Raw genomic sequence first — 21,122 nt, 5'->3', positions numbered from 1 at the left:
TTTGAAAAACCAGCAGCTTTATTTTGCGATGTGTTACAAAGGTTGGGAACCAGGGAGCAGTAGCGGGAACAGAAAATGAGCAATACTTCCTGCCTCCAGGGGGCGTGGGACACACCATGTGACCTCCGCAGACCCACGGCGAGACACACCACATGATCACTGCAGACGCACGGCGAGACACAACCCTGCCCCTCCCTCCCCATGGAGGTGGAAGATATTGTAGTTTTGACAAAACAGAATTGCCAACTTTTGATAAATATGAATAAAGCACACAGGATTGAAATCACAATTGTTCGCCCCACAAATGTAAACACTAGTCCATTAGTCATTCGTTCATTCATCCATATTTTCTTAACGCCACATTGAACCATTCAAGGTTAACTACTTAAGCACTTCAAAAACAAAGAACCCTTTCTAAGACGCAGGGACTAACTCCAGGAAATGATTGTGCAATCTGTTATGTAAACCACCATATACTTGTATGTATAGATTAAAAAATAAATCAACACTTTTTGATAATAGCATGGAAGGCACTCGATTTGAAATCTAAAAATAAAACGTCACTGACAAAGGCCAATCAGCTGATGTCGTATACAGAACGGAGGCGCACACACACAGCAAGTGTGAGGCGTACACGCGACACGTGGTGAGACAATAAATCAACTGTACAAGAATCAATAATTGTCAAATGACTGGAACCAAGGAAGTGCTGGAACAAAACTTGAAAACAAAAGGAAAACACATTTTCTTAGTGAATCAGTGGCAATAACCCACAAAGAAATATACACATATTATTATAATAAATGTAGTTTTCATTATTATTATAGGGTTCTGATATAAATAATTTTCTGTTCTCTGTTCAAGAAGCATTATATCACAAACGGACATCTTTGTTCACACCACTGCCAAGACAAATAATTTACACAAGGGATATATGTGTTCAACTTTTGATAATGGTTAAAAAAAGTTTGGCCACTACAAGTTGCATGCTGTGCCCTAAAGGAAAGCAAAGCCTGCCAGTTCGCGACACAATCCCCACCATGACTTTATCAACTTTATCGATCGATGCTGAAGTGATGACGGAAGAAATCGTCAACTTTCAGACTCTCCTTTACAAGGGGGAACAAATGGGAGAAAAAAAAAAAAACACCAGCAAAATTGCGTAGGGCTGATTTAAAAAAATAAACACCTGACCACTGGCGTGCAGCGAGAGAAGAGAGGTCATTCCAGAAACGGTGACGCAAGGAACTGTGTAAAGTCCATACTCATTCTCTTCTTGTAGGACCAAGAAAAGGGATCAGCAGACCACTGTCAAATTACTCTGAATACACCCTTAGACATCATGAAATGCATCAGTGGATCAGGACGATCCCTCTTAACTTTGTTGAAAGGAAAAAAAAGTCGTGCATGTTGATAATGAATGCCAAAGTGAAAGCATGCATCGAGGGTGTCTGGGAATTTCCGCGTCTCATCAGGGTCAGAGCTTACTACACGGGCCCTGATCGAAATGTGAGGCGTGCTGACAAAATGAGTTACTTTTTGCAATCCATGAATGGAGATATCAGCCAAAGATCAACACAAGCGTCGTGTTTGTAGATTCTAAACCAATACCATTCTCTTCAAGTTTAACATGTCTTTTATGATATGATATTTCGTTCAAATAAATTGTAAAAATTCAACCTGTCAATTTGACGTATCTATTTCCATCAGAATAAAATCTGAGAAGTAACTCATTTTGTCGGCACATCTCCCAAATCAGTTGTAGGTGTGGACAGACGAGATGAGATAAGAATGTTGCTGCTGCTGCGATGTTGTCTTTCATGATGCTTCCCAAGGTGCGGGTCTGTCTCCTTACACGCCTCAGTGGTGACACGCTCACAACACACTACACGGCTCACTGGGGATACACACCAAAGGAGATATGTGTCAACCATCTAAACAAATTTAAGATATGGAGTTTGGAACATGAAAACAAAATAAACGCACCAATTTAAAAAAAAAAAAAAAAAGGACTTACACATGGAAGATCAGCTATAGTACTACGGCCTAATAAGAAAGACTTTAAAACTGTGACATCTGAGAGTGAAAAATAATTCTCTTTCTCTGAACAGAGGTGGAGGACGTTTTGTCCCATACCTTGGGCCAATCAAACTCAAGGCGAACAAAGTGTGGATGCAGTACCCCATTCACCTATATAAAATCAATGTCGGGGGGGGGGGAATGCTATTTTCAGAGTAAGGGTCACTTTCATCAAAAAGGATTTCATCTACTTGATAAGACAGATTCCTCATATAAAATTATTTACAAATGTACCATAATGAGATTTTGATTTCTTAGTCCAGTTCTAGTTCTAGATTTAGTACGAGCTTTAATGGCACTTGCAACACAAATAGATCACGTAAGTGCTGAAGATTAGTCGAGGTGCTACTAGAAGGTAGCATACAAAGAAAAGAAGTAGGATCGAGAGGTTAGGATGATGGATGTTTGAGAGGAAGAAAGGAGCAAACTGCGCCACTGCCAACACCCACCATTTTGATTTCTGGTAAAATCGTGAGGAATAATGGGCAGAGGAAAGGACATTATAATGTCGCCCGAGTATAACAACCCTGTATCTCACACCTTGTCAAAAAACACCTTTTTTGCTTTTTTTCTACAAAATGTAACGTTGCGGATTTTATGCCAATTTTTTAGACATGTAGATCTAGCTCAATAAACTTCGTCCGTGCAACATTCAGACTTTAATTTTTAACAAACACTGTTAGATGAATTGACAAAGTTTTTTCCATCTCCTGTAAAATTCCTTTTTTGTGGGATACAAGGTTATTGCACACAGGCGACAATAAGGGTGTGTCTATTAGGGCAAAAGCAAATTCACAATTAAACACCCTAAAAATATAATATTGGAAGAGAGTCCATTTCAGACTGCAGAGTGAAGAAAAAAAATGTCAGATTTCTCCCTGGCACTGAATGAGAGGGACTCACCTGCACGGAGTTAATCAACTGTGAGAAAGGACTCACCTGCACGGAGTTAATCAACTGCTGGACGTCGACTTCCCCGGCCGCCGAGTCTCCCATTCTGACCACCAGCGAAAATGTCCAGCTAGTCTGACCGCGCTCGTCGGAGGCAGACACAGTGTAGGACCCGGTGTCAGTCGAGAGGGCGGTGGGGATGGTGAAAGTGGCAGAGTTGCCGTCTTGGGACACGTTGAAGCGGCCAGACTCCTCGATGGGGCGGCCATCTTTGCTCCAAGACACTGCACGGGATGAAAAGTGAAACAGGCCTAAACTCTTTAAACACTGAGTATTTGTTTTCCCACTGTTTCCCAGAGTTTTTTTCTACAGTCACCTAAACCTGGTGCACTATGTCTCATTATAACCCCAAAAGCTTGCCTCCAACTTCTAAATAGTGGAAACAAAGACTTAGTCTTTACTAAAAAACTTGGTTTGGGAATAGTTCCAAAACACAAGCAAAAACAAGCCCTTGAAACCTGGGTTAGCCCGCTTGTCCTTAAAAGCAACCATATAATAAAGGGAAATGATGGTCCTTGAACAAAAAGTCTGCGGCAGACGGCGTACCTGTGACAGTGGACGGGCTGTCCAGGGTGGCGTTGAAGGTCACGGAGCTTCCCTCGTCCACGCTCTGGCTCTTGGGGAAGGCGCTGAACACGGGCACGGTGGGTTCTTCTTCCGGAACTGTGGGATAACACAGACACATCATGAGGTCGTGACACAATGTGGGAGGCACCACGGTGAAATCAGGCGCTCGTCAAAACAGTGACATCGAATAATAATAATAATAAAAATAATAATAACAATAATAATAATAATAATAACAATAATAATAATATTCGTAATAATATTGATATTAATAATAATAATAATAATAATAATAATAATAAAAATAATAATAATAATAATAATAATAATAATAATAAATGAATTTATATTGGCATTTTTCTGCTGGTTTGGTAATTTTTGTCAAAATTTTATTATTAATTGGCTTAACACCTTTCATGTCCATTTAAAAACACACTCTGTGTGGTATGAATTTTACTAAGTCCAATTGTTATCAATTAATAGTAACAATGTGCAAAATTCATCTAGCCCTCTGATTGCTGTCAGTTTTCAAGTAAAATTACAAATTTAAAAAACAAAAAACAGAAAACAAAAAACAAACATACCATCGGAAAGCTGGTGAAATACACTAAGCCCAAAAAGCAAAATTTTTCTAGAGAGAAATAATTTTTCCTTTCTTTTGATAATGATACCTATACTGTGTATTTCTTCTTGCTTTTTTCAACATTTAGAATTTTAGTTTTGATAAAATATTTCTCCAGTACAGTCATCCAATAGCACAGATTAACACTTTGCCATCACAAGGCTCATATAGTAAAAACCCTTGCCATCAAAGGCTAAGGCATTTTGGAGAAAATCCAAAGAAACTGGGTGGTGAACATCGCCGATTGGCGAGATGTGACAGCAATGTGACGGCGAAGTATTGAGAAACTGCTACCAACAAAGTTTCACAATTTTGGGCTCATATATGTATCTGAATAGCTTGCTAACAATACATCAATACATGTAAGAGCTGTGACCAGATTTAGCAAAACTTAATTGTGAGGCATCATGGTGAAATCAGGCGCTCGTCAAAATATTAAAATCCGAGAAATCAGCATTTTTCGGCCAGTTTGGACATTTTTTCGAATTTTTGTTTTTTGACTCAACATCTTGTATATCCATTCACAAACACTTTTATGTGTGGATTTTGTGGAAAAACGTTGATTAAAGGCACAAAAAATGTAAAACTTGCAGTTTCCAAAGACTCTTAAGCTATGGAAGTCACCAAACTTTGATGGCCATTTTCTCGCTAATTTTTATTCTGAAACCAGGCGACCCACCTCCTTCAACCGCTAAAATCGCGACTTTCATTCCAGATAAATGGACGTTTATTTCCTCAAAAGCAGGGGGCAAATGAATAACCTTCAAGATAATACCAATAACTCCACATGCCTGAAAATTGACGAGCGCCTGATTCCACTACGTCATGACACAATTAGTTAACAAACTGAGAGCAGGGGCCCAGCAGAAGACGAAACAAATGCTTACCGCTGACAAACACAGTGGCAGAGGCTGTGGCTTTTCCTCCAGCACTAGAGGCCTGGCAGGAGTACACGCCGCCATCCTCCGGGAAAATCTCGGCGATCACCAGTTTGTACACGTCTCCGGCGTTCTCGTAGCGGAAGTCGTCGGAAGGCTTCACGGGCTTGCCGTCCTTCAGCCACTGGACATCATCGGGCTTTCCTGTGGCAGAGAGAAGACAGATGGGTGGTCAGTTGGCAGAGATTGATTGATTGAGTAAGTGCTTTATGGCACTATCGACTCAATTTTGGTCACGTAAGTGCCAATAAGTTATATAACAATAGATCTATCACCAAGTTAAAAGGAAGGACAGACATTTATATTTGTAAATATTGTAAAGATTTATTTACATACGTATTTACTATATTAATTTCAGTGTATGTATATACACCGACAACTTTAACTATACATTTCTATATCCTAGGAAATAATCTAATTTCTCAAATAAAATTCAAAATCTTTCTTGGATTAACGACGTCAAAAACATTTTTGATGTTTCTATACTTGAAGTATTTTATACGTATATGGTCAAAGTCGACACATTCCATCAGAATGTGGGAAACGGTAAAATATGTGTTGCACGCCACGCAAAAAAGAGCTTCAGTTGGCAGACAGTACATGTTTGTTGGAGTGAGAAGACAGATGGTTGGTCAAAAAAACAAAATATTATTATTATTATTATTATTATTATTATTATTATCAATATTATCATTATCATCATTATAACTATTATTATCATTATTATTATTATCATTATTATCATTGTAATTATTATTATCATTATCATTATTCCTCTCTCACCTGCTATTCTGCATTGCAGAGTGACTGAGTCTCCGTCGGACACACTCTGTCCTTGAACCAGCTCCAGGAACCTCGGGGCCTCGGATGCAGCAGACTTCTTCTCAGAGCCGGCCGCAGCTTTCTTCACTGAAAACACCAACACAACATAGATCACTTGATGAAATAAGAGAAATAGAAAAAAACTCAGAAATGATACATAGTAAGAATACAAATGAAATAAATAGAGGTGGCTAAATCAAGCATTTTGTTACGATACCAAGTGAGAAGATCAATGAAATAATTTATGAGGGTGTCTTGTAAATACCTGCCGTGCAAATACCGAATAAAAAAGATGAGGACGGATGGACGAAAGACAAATGTACATTGAACATAGAGAAAAACAGAGGCTCAAATAGGATTTCTGTGTGGGGAGTATTTTTTTGGAATGAGTCTTGGTTCTTTCTCCTGGGATTTTGTATCCTCATGGCCCAGATATGGACTAACAGGCAGGGTTGAAGGCCATCTCCTAAATGACCTAAATTGTGTTAATGGGGCTGTAAAAACCACCTGCTTTAAAAAGAGAATACATCTCTGCAGAGGCCTAGAGACAGTTGAGAAACAAACTCTCATGAAAGTGAAAGGAAATGCCAGAAAAGCTTTCTGTTGACAGTGATGTGATATTTGCTTTGGTAGAGAGATGAGTTAAATTAAAAACACCTCTTTAAAAAGAGAATGCATATGTGAGGCAGCAGGGTGGAATCAGGCTCTCGTAAAAAAAATCAAAGTGAAGAAACTGGCATTTTTCTGCAGGTTTGTGAATGTTTATAAAACTTTGTCTTTTGCCTCAACACCTTTCATGCCCATTAAAGAACTCATTTCTGTGTGGATTTTTCTGAAAAACGTTGATTAAAGGCACAAAAAAAGTAAATTTCCAGTTACCACGGACTCTTAAGCTAGAGAAATAACTAATCTTTGGCGACCATTTCTCACTAATCTTACCTCTGAAAACAGGTGACCCCCACCCCCTTCATTCGCAACTATCTCTACTTGTATTAAAGATAAATGGATATTTTTTCACCCAAATAAAGACAAGTGAACAGGCTTTAAGATGATACCAATAACTCTACATGCTCAAACATTGATGACAGCCTGATTTCACCATGCTGCCTCACATATAAGCAAAGGCATGGAGATGGATCAGCACAAGCAAGAAATCAGGTCATGACGGAAAAAGCAAACATCTGAAGAGCTTACCAATGACGGTGACGTTGGCCTTGGTGGATGCCACGCCGGCCGTGTTTGTGGCCTTGCAGACGTAGTCTCCCTCGTCCTCAATGACGGACTCACCGACCTCCAGTTTGGCGACTCCACGGCGGAAGCTCAGGGCTACGATCTCATCAGACTTCAAGAGCTGGAGAGAAACAAAGAGATAAATTGAGACTAGGCCTATATATAGAGAGAGAGAGGGAGAGAGAGAGAGAGGGAGAGAGTGTGTGTGTGTGTGTGTAAGAGAGAGAGAGGGAGAGAGAGAGAGAGAGAGAGAGAGAGAGAGAGAGAGAGAGAGAGAGAGAGAAAGAGAGAGAGAGAGTAGGAGGGAGATCAGATAAGTTAATATAAGATAAGATCAGATCAGATAAGATAAGATAAGAAACAGACATCGGCGATCACGGTTTAGAACATTTTTCTCCTACTGGAAAATCTGAAGGCAAACAAGGCAGGGGTAGACCCAGAGAACCTTGTTTGGAAAACCTGAACACACAAGTGATGGAGAAACCCCAGGATAGTATAAAATACTTGAGAGCATCCGAGTGGAGAAAGAAATGAGTGGAGAAGTGTGGTCGTCCATGTCTGTGTCAGATCTGGCACTTTGGGATCTTATTTTATCTGATCTGATCTGATCTTATCTATCATATCTCATCCTATCTTATCTGATCTGATCTTATCTTATCTTACATTACCTTATCTTATCTTATCTAATTTTATCTGATCTTAACTTATCTTAACTTATCTTATCTTAAACTTATCTGATCTTACCTTACCTTATCTATCTTATCATATCTTATTTTATCTGATCTGATCTGATCTTATCTTATCTCATCAACTACCTGTCCGTTCTGGAACCACTCGATGTTGGGCTCAGGTTTCCCGGTCACGGAGCAGGACAGGGTCATCTTCTCGCCCTCGTTGACGGTCACTGGCTCCAGGTTCTGTGTGAACTTGGGCGCCTCCTCCTGGGGCTCTTCTCGTCCTGGGAGGTACAGACGCGGAGTAACGTTAGAATCTGTACATAGTTACTCTAGGATCTGCACATAGAGTTTCGTAATCTGTTCACAGAGTTACATTAAAATCTGTATATATATATAGAGAGAGTTACGTTAGAATCTGTATATATATAGAGAGAGAGTTACGTTAGAATCTGTATATATATATAGAGAGAGTTACGTTAGAATCTGTATATATATAGAGAGAGAGTTACGTTAGAATCTGTATATATATAGAGAGAGTTACGTTAGAATCTGTACACAGAGTTACTCTAGGATCTGTACATAGAGTTACTCTAGGATCTGTTTTTTTTAGTAAGTGTTTTACGGCACTTGCAACACAATAAGGTCATATAAGTGCCGAAGATTAGAGGTGTTACAAGAGAGTAACAAACACAAAATAGAACGAGGGGAGAAAAGGACGACAGATGTTTGATAGGAAAGAAGGAGCAAACCACACCAGAGCACCCGCCAACCACCCACTTTCTTGTTTATGCAACCTGTATCATGATAGCCTGTCAGGAGCTGTAATGTCATTCATGTATTTCCCTCCCTTACGATTACCAAATAATTTCATGTAGACCTTCCTTAACTTGACAAAAACAATCTTCAACTATGGAGATCTTTGAGATAAAATCGTTACTTCATTGGGTTAAAAAAAAAATTTTTTTAAATTGATAACAGCATTCAGGGATAGACAGAAAGACAAAACTCTGAAAATGGACTGGGCTATCTCCAACAACAAATAAAACATAGCCTAAACATATAAGCAACAGCTTTGGTATCTGTGGTTTAGCATTTCAACACTTCACCACCACAGACAAAGGGGTCGAGTTTGATCCTTGTGTGGGCAGAATTCTTATTCTGTATCTCATACTCAGTCATTCTGCTGAGATATTGTATCTCTCTTACCCCAAGTTGGTCCTTATAGGCAAGGTGAAAGCCTACCTCTTTAAGTGACATAAACTGTGTTGATGAGGGCAAAAAAACAATTTAAAACCCAACATTTGAAAAGAAAGAAAGAAAAAAGAGAAAAAACAGCATCTTGCAACAACCCAGAGTGAATTGGTCATTTTTAACCCTATCCGTACTTTGGGTTTTACTATCGTATCCTTACGACGTCGGGAACTCTCTGCCACCACTTCCAAAGAGGAAATTTACTAATTAATCCGATCCGTACACTTTGCATAGCAGTCTGTCAAAATAATCTTTTGAGAAATACTGAAAGTTTCAAAGAGATCTTTGTACTATAAGTATTCTAAAATGTGAACAATATAGCCTCGGGGGGTACAAAATGATCCCAAGGCGTACGGATAGGGTTAAAAAAGTCTCCAACACAAACCAATGTACAGGTAGGCTACAATGAGAAGGTCATGTTCACAAAATTGCTGATGTAGCGGGACTCACCTTCGGTGTGACTACTACTACTGGTGCTACTGAAGGCTGCAGAGATAGAGAAACAATGGTCATGCATACACCGAGAAAAAAACCAGCATTCAAATGGGACAGGAGGCATTCTGATGGAGACGTGATGTGCAGGCTTCACCGATTGACAGAGGGGATGCCAGAGTACCTCATTCACAGTTCTTAACTCCCACCACCCCCCACACCCACCCTACTCTACCTCCTGTAGAATTTATCTACTCAGATAATGTTCTTCTCCTACAACCTCAGAGAATCCACAGCAGCTGATTTTTGTGTCAACATCACCCCCCTCCCCCCTATATCCCCAAACACACCCATCTTTCAGAAGTCTTGCATATGTCTCTTCCCTTGCATCGTGTCATCAGTTTTATTCAACAATTGCCTGAATCCGTTTCTGGGCGTTTTCAGATAAAGTCTTTATTTAAAAAAAAAAAAAAGAACTCCAAAGGCCATTAGTTCAATATAGTTTTGTTCTGTTTCGTTATTTCCTTCCAAGTTTTTAACTGAAAAATGACACATGCACACGTCATGGTTTTGATTTGGGTGCTTTCTTTTTCTGTAACTTTCTCAAAACTTCCAAAAATGATTTAGTCACTTGTGAAAAAATGCTGATGATATAAAGTTCCCACTGTAGTGTAAGCCCTATATGCCATGACTGATTCTCAACAAATCCTGCGCATCCCAGTGGTTTGTTCATGGACGCCATGACTGTTATAACTATACCAAATTGGGACTCTGGCATAGCCTCCCTCATGCACTGTGAGACATCTACACCACACAGAGGGACAGACACAGAGAGAAACTACGAGACACAGTGTCCTGTTCTGGTCTAGATAAAGATAAATCGCAGTGCTTGTCAACCTGAGCAATCACCTGGTAGAGACTAGGTGCTACTTAATGCCACACTTGGAAATGACGCGTTTAGGTGGGCAGTACGGAAATGTTAGCCTCTTAAAGCTGTCCCCGTGGTTTTATGCAAAAAAAATTTATGAAATTATGCAAACTGAGCCCAAAAATGTGAAATTATGCGATTCTGTTAATTTTAACAAAGAATGATAAAGGAAAATAATCAGAAATTATGCAAAAATGATCAGATTTAGCTAAATTTTACAGGGTGCATAAAACCACGGGGACAGTTAAAGGTGGCAAAAGTGGGTATGGGTGCTGGCTACAAAAAGGTTGACAAGCACTGAGTTAAATGAAAGGACGTTGTACTGACTAGGAGAATGTCTGACATTTCTAACTACATGCGCAAGGTCATGAGGTTGACAAATGAGATGTGTAGTCACAACCAAGAGAAACACAGAAAGGACACACCACAGTGACACACTTCAGTGACACAATGACACACTACAGTGACACAGCACAGTGACACAATGACACAATGCAAGGGAAATATTTATACGAAGGAAATCAATGTCAGGAGCAGAGAAATAAAAGGAAAGAATGTGATATGTTAGAGAGACGGAACAAAGAAAAAACCCCACAAAGTTTGTAAAGACATAAAAAAAACACATGTGAAACATTTAAACTAGAAACAGGAGCAGAGAACATTAAGATTTCAACAATCATTTATCACACTAGCAATCACTGCAAAAAAATCGCAGTTCTAAGAATCAGAATCATTCCTTGAGTTTGATCGATGAGGAAGTTTGAAACAAAAATTTGTGAGGCAACGTGGTGACATCAGGCACTCGTCAAAAATAATTAAATTTAAAAATCTGCAATTTTTGGGCCGATGGGCAATCTTTTTCTAGTTTTCTTTTTTAGGCTCAACACCTTTTATGTTCATATAAAAGCACACTTTTATGTGGATTTTACTGAAAAACATTAATGAAAGGCACAAAAATGTAAATTTTCAGTTTCCAAGGACTCTTAAGCTATGGAAGTTACCAAACTTTGGCGGCCATTTTCTTGCTAATTTTACCTCTGAATCCAGACGACCCTGACCTCCTTTAATCGCATATATTTAGACTTCTATTCAACATAGATGGATATTTCTTTCACCTACAGCAAGGCAAATGAACAGGCTCCAAGATGATACCAATAGCCCTATATGCCCAAAAATTGACGAGCGCCTGATTCCACCACGGCGTGACATTTAAAAGTGGAACAGAAGCATTCGTGATCACTCTGTACTATATCAACACATGCAGGCAGAAATGACTGGGCTATGCCCGAACATAGAGCAGGTTTGGTCATCAGGTGATTTTTTTTACTGAAAGTGAAAGTGATCCATGGACGCAGCATAGCATGCAGGTCACGAGTGGATGTTACAGGGTGGAAGACAGACTGAGGGGAGGAGAGGGCACGGGTGTGTTTCTCTCTGCTTGAGAGATAGAGAGAAGGAGAGAGATGGGGAAACAGAAAGGGAGAGAGAAAGAAAATGAGAGAGAGAGAGAGAGAGGGAGAGAGAGAGAGAGAGAGAGAGAGAGAGAGAGAGAGAGAGAGAGAGAGAGAGAGAGAGAGAGAGAGAGAGAGAGGGGGAGAGAGGGAGAGAGAGAGAGAGAGAAACGCACAAAGACAAAAAGAGAGAAAGAGACAGAGAGGGAGTGGGGGAGGGAGGGGGAGGAGAGACAGAGAGAAAGACAGAAAAGGAGAGACACACAGACAGAGAGAGAAAGAGAGAGAGAGAAATAGAGAGAGAGCATGAGAGATAAGAGACGAAGAGAGAAAAACAGAGAAAGAGACAGAGAAGGACAGAGAGACAGACACAGACAGAGAACAAAGCGTCAGTTTCATTTACTTGACTTCCGTGAAGAGCGTGAGGTGGTGACCTCCTCGGAGATATCACTGCGGCGGCTTTTCCTCACGGTGGAGCTCGATTCCTCGTAGCTCGACGACTCCTCGAAGTTGGCACCGGACTTTGTGCGTCTGACGGTGCGTGACGTGTGTGAGGACTGGGAGGACTTGCTGTCACCGGAGTGGACGCGGTCTGGACGAGGAAAACACACAGGAAATAAATAAATACATGAATAAATAAATAAATAAATAAAAAAATAAATATATCAATATATATATACAAATAAACAAATATATAAACAAACAAACAAACAAACAAATAAATAAATAAATAAATGAATATAGACACACACACACAAAAAAACAACAACAACAACACACACACACACACACAGACACACACACACACACACACATGATGTATATATACATCCAAATAAGTAACACAACACAGACACACACACACACATACAAAATAAACAACAAACACAGACACACACACACATACAAAATAAACAACAAACACAGAAACAAACACATATGTGATACACACACACACACACACACACACACACACACAAACACACACACAAACACAATCACACACAAACACACACACACAGAAGCCACTTATACTCACCCTCCACCACAACCTTGCAGGTGGTCTGCTCCTCTCCCAGCGGGTTCTTAGCAATACAAGTGTACTTGCCAGAGTCCTCCGGCTTGGCATTGCTGATCTCCATGGTACAGATGCCGTGAGAGTACTGGATGGTGTAGTGAGTACCGTCCGAGATCTCACGGTCATCTTTGTACCATACCACCTGGGGAGCAGAAAACAAGAGAGGGGGAGTAAGTTTGAGTGAAAGTTTTTCGTGGCCGTGGGTGGTTGGTGGGTTAGTGCTCTAATGTGGTTTGCTCCTTCTTTCCTATCAAACAGCTATCATCCTTATCTCTTCCCCTTCTTTTTTCATGTTTGTTACTCTCTTGCAACACTTTTAATTTTTGGCACTTCTATGACCTAATGTAGTTGCAAGTGCCATGAAACGCTTATTAAAACAAAAATAAAAAAAGAGTTTTACAACACTTGTGACATAAATAGGTTATATAAGAGTCAAAGATTAGAGGTGTAACTTGAGAGTGTAGTAGACAAAGAAAAGGAGGAGGAGAGAAGAGGATGGAAGATTTATAGGTCATACAAGTGCTGAAGATTAGAAGTGTTACTAGAAAGTAACAGACAAAGAAAACAATGAAGAGAGATACGGATGATAGATAGATGTTTGATATGAAAGAAGAAGGAGCAAACCACACAAGTGCACCTGCCAACCTTGAGGGGGTACAAGGGAGATGTGACCAAGAACATGGGAAGTGAGGTTGTGCAGAAGAAAGGAGGATGAACAGGGATAAGTAAGGTCTTTAGTTTGGAGAAAATAAAAAAAAGCAGTTAAGTATTGGACCTCTACAACTGGAAAAGAAAATAGACGAAAATAAAACATGTGCTAAGGAGGAAACAGGACTTACACAACAATATAAAATAAAATGGTGAACCCATTAAAATGTGGTAAAGAAAGTTTCTTACTCATAAAGTTAGTAGGTTCATCAACATTGACGTGAAAGTTAATGCAGTCAGTGGTAAACACTTTTTGAAAAATCTTAATGGTACTGGGAGACTGAAACAGCGACTAATTTTACCGCGGTAGCTTTTGTATATTATTCACCTACATGAAGTAAACTAAATGCTTTGTTACAATGGTATCTTTTTGTTTTGTTTTGGTCATGTCTATGATGAAGCCTGAATATGGGCAAAACGTTGAATTGTGTTTTAACACTATAAGAATGTCTAAACTATATCCAAGTCCCCATATATTTTTTTCTACTGTACAAGATGTTAATTTAAATAAACTAAACACTTGTCTGTCTTACCTTTGGTGGTGGGTGAGCCTTGACGCAGCAAATGAGCTTGAACTCAGTGTTGGCTTGAATGACGCGAGGTCGGAGGTCAAAGTTGAAGTTGGGACTCTCATCCTCCTTTGGCTTCTCAAACTCCTTCTCCTCAAACACTCGCTTCCTGAGGACAAGAACAGACACAAATCACGGGACTGATACAGTATGTATTCACTGTGTCAATATGGCCGCGGTCCTTAGAACAGCCATCATATCCCGCAGCACAATACTCACTTCATAACTCACAGAGCACAAACAGACACAGATCAAGGGACTGATACAGTATGTGCACTCAAACTTTACAGTCAGAGACACACCACTTTGTCAATACGGCCAGGGCTCAGAGGACAGCCATCATATCTTGTACAACTGTAGGCTACTCACTTCATGAGTCATGGCAATATTACTACACCACTAGAGAGTAAATGGTATGGTAGTAGGGAGGATCTAAAGAGAACTGCACTATTTGTTCGTACCATCAGATTGACTGTCAAACTGTTATCGAAAATGAAGAAGAACAACAACTTAAGGAGAATTAATTTAAGCAATTTATGAAAAAGCAAAACATTTTCTTAACAATTAAAAAAAAATCCAATAACCACTAAAGCACATAAGAAAATTAATTTTAAAATCTAGCACTCCCTTAATCCATGAACACATACTCAAAGAATGACAATTTGTCTAATACTGTAAAAAAATGAGAAAGAAAAAAATCAATATTCTTTAACTCCTAAGATTTTATTCCTTAGATTAACAGAATGATTTATGAATTTATTTATTGGCCATTATTCATTTCTCTTTCAACACCTAAGTGTTGAAATAAAGTGGAAAATCATCCTTTTCCTTGAACTGATTGAAACATTTCCGGCATCCATTGAAAAATTAGTTACAAGAGCCATCATCCCAGGACTTTATAATATTTTGTATTGACAAAATGTTGACCTCTGACATTAACAGTACATGGACTCATCATCATCCTCATCATCATCATCATCATCATCCTCATCATCATCATCATCATCATCGACTAAACAATTCCCCTTTTTCTTTTGTTTTTCTTGTCTTGTTTCTCTTTTTTCGTTTTTCTAGAAACATAACAATTTGCTCCATGTCAACACGTTTTTATGTAACCTACAAATATCGGCACCAAAATCAGTTCACGAGACAAACCCCCCCCCCCCGGAAAAAACAACCACCCCCCCAAAAAAAAACAACAACCAAGAGTACATGGAGAGATGAATGAATCACTTACTTTCTCATGGGAGTGGTTTCTCTGCTGGGAGCCGCAGGTTTCTCTGGGCCAGCTGGAGAGAGAGAGAGAGAAAGAATGGGATGAAAGGATTGTGATGTGCAAACTGAACTCCAACATGAGGCTTTATTGTGAGCTTTGGAAAACTAGCTGTCAGAGAAAGACAAGTGAAATGATATCCTACACTGAACAGATATAATGTCAAAGTGACAATCATCTATACTCACACATTGTTACATTTTCATGCATTTCAACATATCCATCCAAAATATAAAAAAATAAGATTCTCACCAATGTCCCAGGTTTAAATCTGATGTCTCAGGCTTCCAAAGTTCATGACATGTTTACATAAGCAAATGCTGATCTCACTTTTTCCTTCTTTAAATTTGTGCCTGGACCAATCATCATTAAGTCGTGGCATTTACTTATTATGCGGCCAAAAATAGTTTTCTCATCACATTGTACAACTTAAAATTTGTGATATTATATTATGGATCCTCACCCACTCACATACCTCAGGCACTCAAGTTAATCCTATCCTCTCCCTCTTTACCTTCTACTTTGAGGTTAGCCCTCTCCTCCTTGCGACCGAAAGAGTTCTCTGCCCTGACGATGTACTCTCCCTTGTCGTCCATCTTGATGCGGGAGATCTTGAGCTCGTACTCGGAGCCGTGGTACTTCTGCATGTGCTTGTAGCTCTGGCCTAGCAGACCGTCGTCCTTGTACCTGGGGGGAGATAAGATAAGGTGAGATAAGGTGAGGTGAGGTAAGATAAGACAAGATAAGATAAGGTAAGGCAAGGCTAGGAAAGGTAAGGTAAGGTAAGGTAAGATAAGACAAGGTGAGGTGAGGTGAAGTGAGGTGAGGTAAGATAAGATAAGATAAGATAAGGTAAGGTAAGGTAAGGTAAGGTAAGGTAAGGTAAGGTAAGGTAAGGTAAGGTAAGGTAAGGTAAGGTAAGGTACAATAAATTAAGGTAAAGAAAAAGTAAGGTAAGATAAGGTAACAATTTATGATCTTCACAAAGTGAAATTTACTGCAGCATGGTAAATACACACACACACACACACACACACACACACACACACACACACACACACACACACACACACACTCACACACACACACACACACACTCACACACACACACTCACACATGCACACTTACATACATACACAAATGCACACTCACAAATAGTAATTTGATGGACAAACAAAATACTGTTATTCTTGCGCACCTGAAAATAATTATATCTTGTACTGATGATGGTATGAATTAATTTTTCTACCTGTTGGGTGAGGGAATGATAGAAGACACCCTCAACTTAATTTGATCACCTTCTACTTTTCAGCATTTTCCAGAATTGACTAGTTCTGTTTGTTCATTTACTTGAGTTAAGAGAAGCACATCTACAAATAATAGTCATTTAGTGCAGGGAAAAAAAGTATAAAGAAAGACAAAAATAACTGAGAGTGAAAAAATAAGTAGCACCTGCCAGTGGCGCCCTCCAAGAACCCACAATCCTCAAAGAAGCATGTAATAACTTTGAAAAGGGGGGGGGGAGAGGGGGAGGGACTTCATCTTTCTCCATTCACTCAGCTCTGTCCTTAAAAAAAGAGGCTTCCCCTCCTAAATTACCTTACTTTTAGTGAGAGTATGATTACTACATAATATGAAAAGCATTCCAAAAGTGTCTTACCAGGTGACAATAGGAGGTGAAGCAGCGATGATTTTACAGTCAAACTTGGCACTCTGGCCTTCAGCTGTGATCTGGTTGCGTGGTCTACGCACAAACCTGGGAACAGCTTCCTTACGGTCTGGGGGAGAAATGGAAGATATTGTATTACATAGAGAACATACAAAGTTCTTTGAGTTTCTTTTGGAAAAACGAACACATATCATATAGCCATAGGTACAGAGATATTAAAATTTTACCACAAAAGGATATACACAATCTTTATATCAAATTGACTTTTGAAAATAAATAATAACGTATTGAGAAAGTTGAAGCTTATATTATCTATTCTCACTTAATCTGTATATATCACAGCCACATTAAGTTTTTAAGGAGGAAAAAAAAAGAGACACAGTATTCCTGTCACAAATTGACAGATACTAAAAAGTAAAATTCAGAATCTACTGAATCCTATAGTAATATCCTAGTACTGCAACTTGACTGAACCGGTCTTATCAAGAAAAATTATGATATAAAAATGATAAATAAAAGAAGAAAGAGACATTTAGTAAGACAAGAATAAAGTATGTACTACTGTAAAGAACAAAGCAACTCTCAGTTGCATTATAAATTTTCTGCAATAAAAAAGAATAAGAGGTGAACACAAACATACCATTTTATATTGAAAAGGAAAGTCCATATACTTCTTTTGTGAACATCGGGGTCATGCCTACAAAAATACTCTGAATTTGTCATATCAATAACTTGTTTTCTAGAAAAGAAGAGACCAGTCAAGAAGAAGTACTGAAGTCATTAGGATAAGAAATCAGTCTCTATCACGGAGAAGATCACGCCGTAGCCTACCAAAGTAGCTGTCGTAGATCTGGTACTCCTGGGGCCTGTGTTTACGCAAGGAGCTGAAGTTGGCGATACGTCCAATGGCGGGCTGGGGGGCGGGCCAGTCAGCCTGAAGGGAGGGAAACGAGTTGAGGGGGGAGGGGGGGGAGGGTTAAATTGGATACAGCCTATTTTGCTTGAGGTGCACAGAGTTATATTTAAAAAAGCAAAGGTGGACTTAAGGTTTGCCATAACACTACTCAAAAAGTGAAGAGGACTTAAATATTTCAAACTAAAAAAAGAGCAAACTATTAGAAAAAAAAAGATCAGGGGAAACACATATTTTTAAAAAGAAAGTGTAAGTAAACTTCATTATTTAGAGAAATCAGTGTAGCATAACATAACCTAAAAAACACCCGACAACAAAGCTAATAGGACATTCAAATGTCTATCTGCAAATAAATAAAAATACCTTGAGCTCAGCGTGGTTTCACTACGTACTTTGCCACACAAGCATGCATTTTGAGCAGCACCGTGATGATACAACAAACATCTGTTTCATTTTTTTCTGGGGGGGCGGCATGCATCTGAAATGAGTTCTTCATAACAGAGTTGAGTGAAATATACCGGTAATGAAGAAAAATGTGAAATTTACGGATGAGGGTCAGTTTGTTGATGATTGTACACACATGTGGAAACATAGAAAAATTCATAAAGCTTCAATTAAGTCGAAAAGAGGACTGCATCATCATGGGAGAAGTTGTAAATTAAACATCAACTGCAACAATTCACAGTAGTATATTTTTTTTTCTATTCAAGCAGTTAAAATGATACTAATTTTCTCTCCCAAAATATCCATACAAAGGAAAACATAAAATCTTTGACTGGATTTGTTTAAAAACTCTTGATGCAACCAACGATAGAAATCAAAAGTTCCAACCACTCACGTATTTTTCCTTGATCTTCTGTCTGATCTTGTTGTAGCGGCTGGAGGGAATTCTGCTGGTCAGGTTGCTGTGGTCACCCTACAGGGAAGGAGACAAGAGAGAAATCTTGTTATTAAATATTGAAATAAAGAAAACAGAAGAAAGAAAGATTGGTCCGGTTAACTCACAACAGAAAAGAGAAAGAGGATCTTAATGAGACAGAGAGAATACACAATGAATGGCCGAGAACACATAAGGACATAATTTATACAACAGTCAGTGACTAGGACCAGCAAGTATATTTGAGTATTACAAACTATTCTGAACCAAGAGGTTTTGTGACAGAAATCACTATTTCCTCTGATGCTTTAAGACAATGAGTGTCTCTGTAAAAAGCCTCAGACACTTGCAATAAATAGGAGTAGTTAAGTGAGAGGATCCCTCCCATCCCTTGTTCAGATTTTTCAGTACCAGATGTAGGACCAACAACTGCTACAACAAATGTCACGCTACAAATGCCGGACCACATTGTAGACAAAATCTGTGAAAGCGTTTCTTTCCAGCTTCTTCTTTTATTTATGAACAATAATACCTTGCACATAAAAACAGCCTGCTCATTATTATATAAGCAGAAGTAATTGTTTATACACTTGAATATTCCTCCCAAGATAAATTTCTCAAGAAGCAGCTAAAGCCCGAAGTAGGAGTGGACAAGACACATACAACACCCCGCTCTTTGTCAAAAGCACCCGCAATATTTCGCCATATCATTTACCCATTCACACTAAAGCTTATAGCTCCCTTTACACTGTAAAAAAAACATTACCACTGCCCGCACCCTCCCCCCAAATAAACACACACACACACATACACACATACACACACACACCCTCACACACACACACACACACACACACACAAGACTTCACTTCCCACATACCTTGAGCCAAGGATGTTCCAAGGCATCATGGACAGTCAAACGCTTCCTGGAGACAGAGGGAGAGACAGTCAGTAGTTACTGAGCTGGCTAGGTAGACGTAAAGGTAACAGTATTTGTCAGGTAAAATAACAGTGAACATAAGGGTAACAGTATCTACATCAATGGTAAGCCATCAAAGGTTCCTGTTCTTCAGTTATCCATAAAAACATCTCGCCACAAATCAATAATCTTTCTACAGTTCTTAGCACAAATACATATTATCTTACTAGATAAAATATTTCATTTTCTTATTTCAAATTTCCAAATTTCACTGCATTGACAGTTATAAATACAGCATCAAACTTCTAAATAGAATCCTATTTCACCTATAAGCTAAGCTTTATTTAACTAAGTTAACAATTTCATTTTAACTGTGGACATTAAAAAAAATAATTTGTGTATTTTTATGACATTGTCAAATGGAACAAAGAGGGAGAAAACAAAAAACTTGGTTCTTTCAGCATCAATTCCATCACAAATTATAGATGAAAAACACGATTTTTGTTAGTTTTACTGTTATTTAACACTTTGCGGTCACTTGGCGCTAATGTGCTGGTGAAAATTATCTGTTCTGGTCACCTGGCGCAAGGCCCGAGAAGTCCAATGCAGTCACTCTCCTGGCTGGGTGGCCAGATGGGGTATTTTGTACTGCCGGCTGTGTAACTGCAAAGTGTTAATTTTTCAAAAAGAACAAGAACTGTACCTTGGCTCTTTCTGCAGCAGGTTCTTGATGAAGTCCTTAGCCTCGGGTGACACAGAGGAGAAGGCGTCCTCGTCAAACTCCCAGTCGCATCGCTTCACGTTCTGCAGGGTCTCAAGATCATCTTCCCCAGCGAAGGGAGACAAACCACTCAGCCTAGACGAGGGGGGAGAGAACAGAGAAATAAATAAGTCAACATTTTTTTGTTAATACACATTCTTGTGGGGATTTTTGGTGTGTCTGGTTTTACCCATGTATGATAACTGACAACAACATCAAGGAACAGAACATTGAGGTGAGGAATGTCACAGCATAGTGCCTTTGACCAGTAGTCCACCATTGGAACTGTAAAATTAAATTTCAATCACCTAGTCTGAAAATAGTTTAATAGTGTCCTTTGCACATGATATTATGGAAGCTAAATGTAGCTGTGCATAGAGTGGAGACCCTTTTTGTGTGTACTGGGA

The 21,122-nt window shown here is 39.1% G+C and overlaps 1 protein-coding gene across 1 annotated transcript in view; it reads right to left on the bottom strand.

The window, feature by feature from the left end:
- Nucleotides 1-21,122, bottom strand: part of LOC101852563 (twitchin) — a gene marked incomplete in the record, with an annotated part of 226,069 nt that continues 204,947 nt past the window's right edge. The window contains 18 exon segments of the mRNA XM_013086125.2: nt 1-1,897; nt 3,019-3,254; nt 3,577-3,693; nt 5,107-5,301; nt 5,941-6,066; nt 7,174-7,330; nt 8,025-8,167; nt 9,588-9,623; nt 12,352-12,540; nt 12,988-13,168; nt 14,268-14,412; nt 15,541-15,592; nt 16,091-16,263; nt 17,238-17,355; nt 18,078-18,180; nt 18,998-19,075; nt 19,917-19,962; nt 20,659-20,811. Of these exon segments, the coding sequence (XP_012941579.1) occupies nt 1,895-1,897; nt 3,019-3,254; nt 3,577-3,693; nt 5,107-5,301; nt 5,941-6,066; nt 7,174-7,330; nt 8,025-8,167; nt 9,588-9,623; nt 12,352-12,540; nt 12,988-13,168; nt 14,268-14,412; nt 15,541-15,592; nt 16,091-16,263; nt 17,238-17,355; nt 18,078-18,180; nt 18,998-19,075; nt 19,917-19,962; nt 20,659-20,811 (2,251 nt within the window).

The sequence above is a fragment of the Aplysia californica genome, unplaced genomic scaffold (assembly GCF_000002075.1).
Source record: "Aplysia californica isolate F4 #8 unplaced genomic scaffold, AplCal3.0 scaffold00437, whole genome shotgun sequence".
In the NCBI taxonomy this organism is placed as follows: Eukaryota; Metazoa; Mollusca; class Gastropoda; order Aplysiida; family Aplysiidae; genus Aplysia; species Aplysia californica.
The sequence above is the reverse complement of the archived record's forward strand: the minus strand, read 5'-3'. Positions and strand labels throughout refer to the sequence as shown.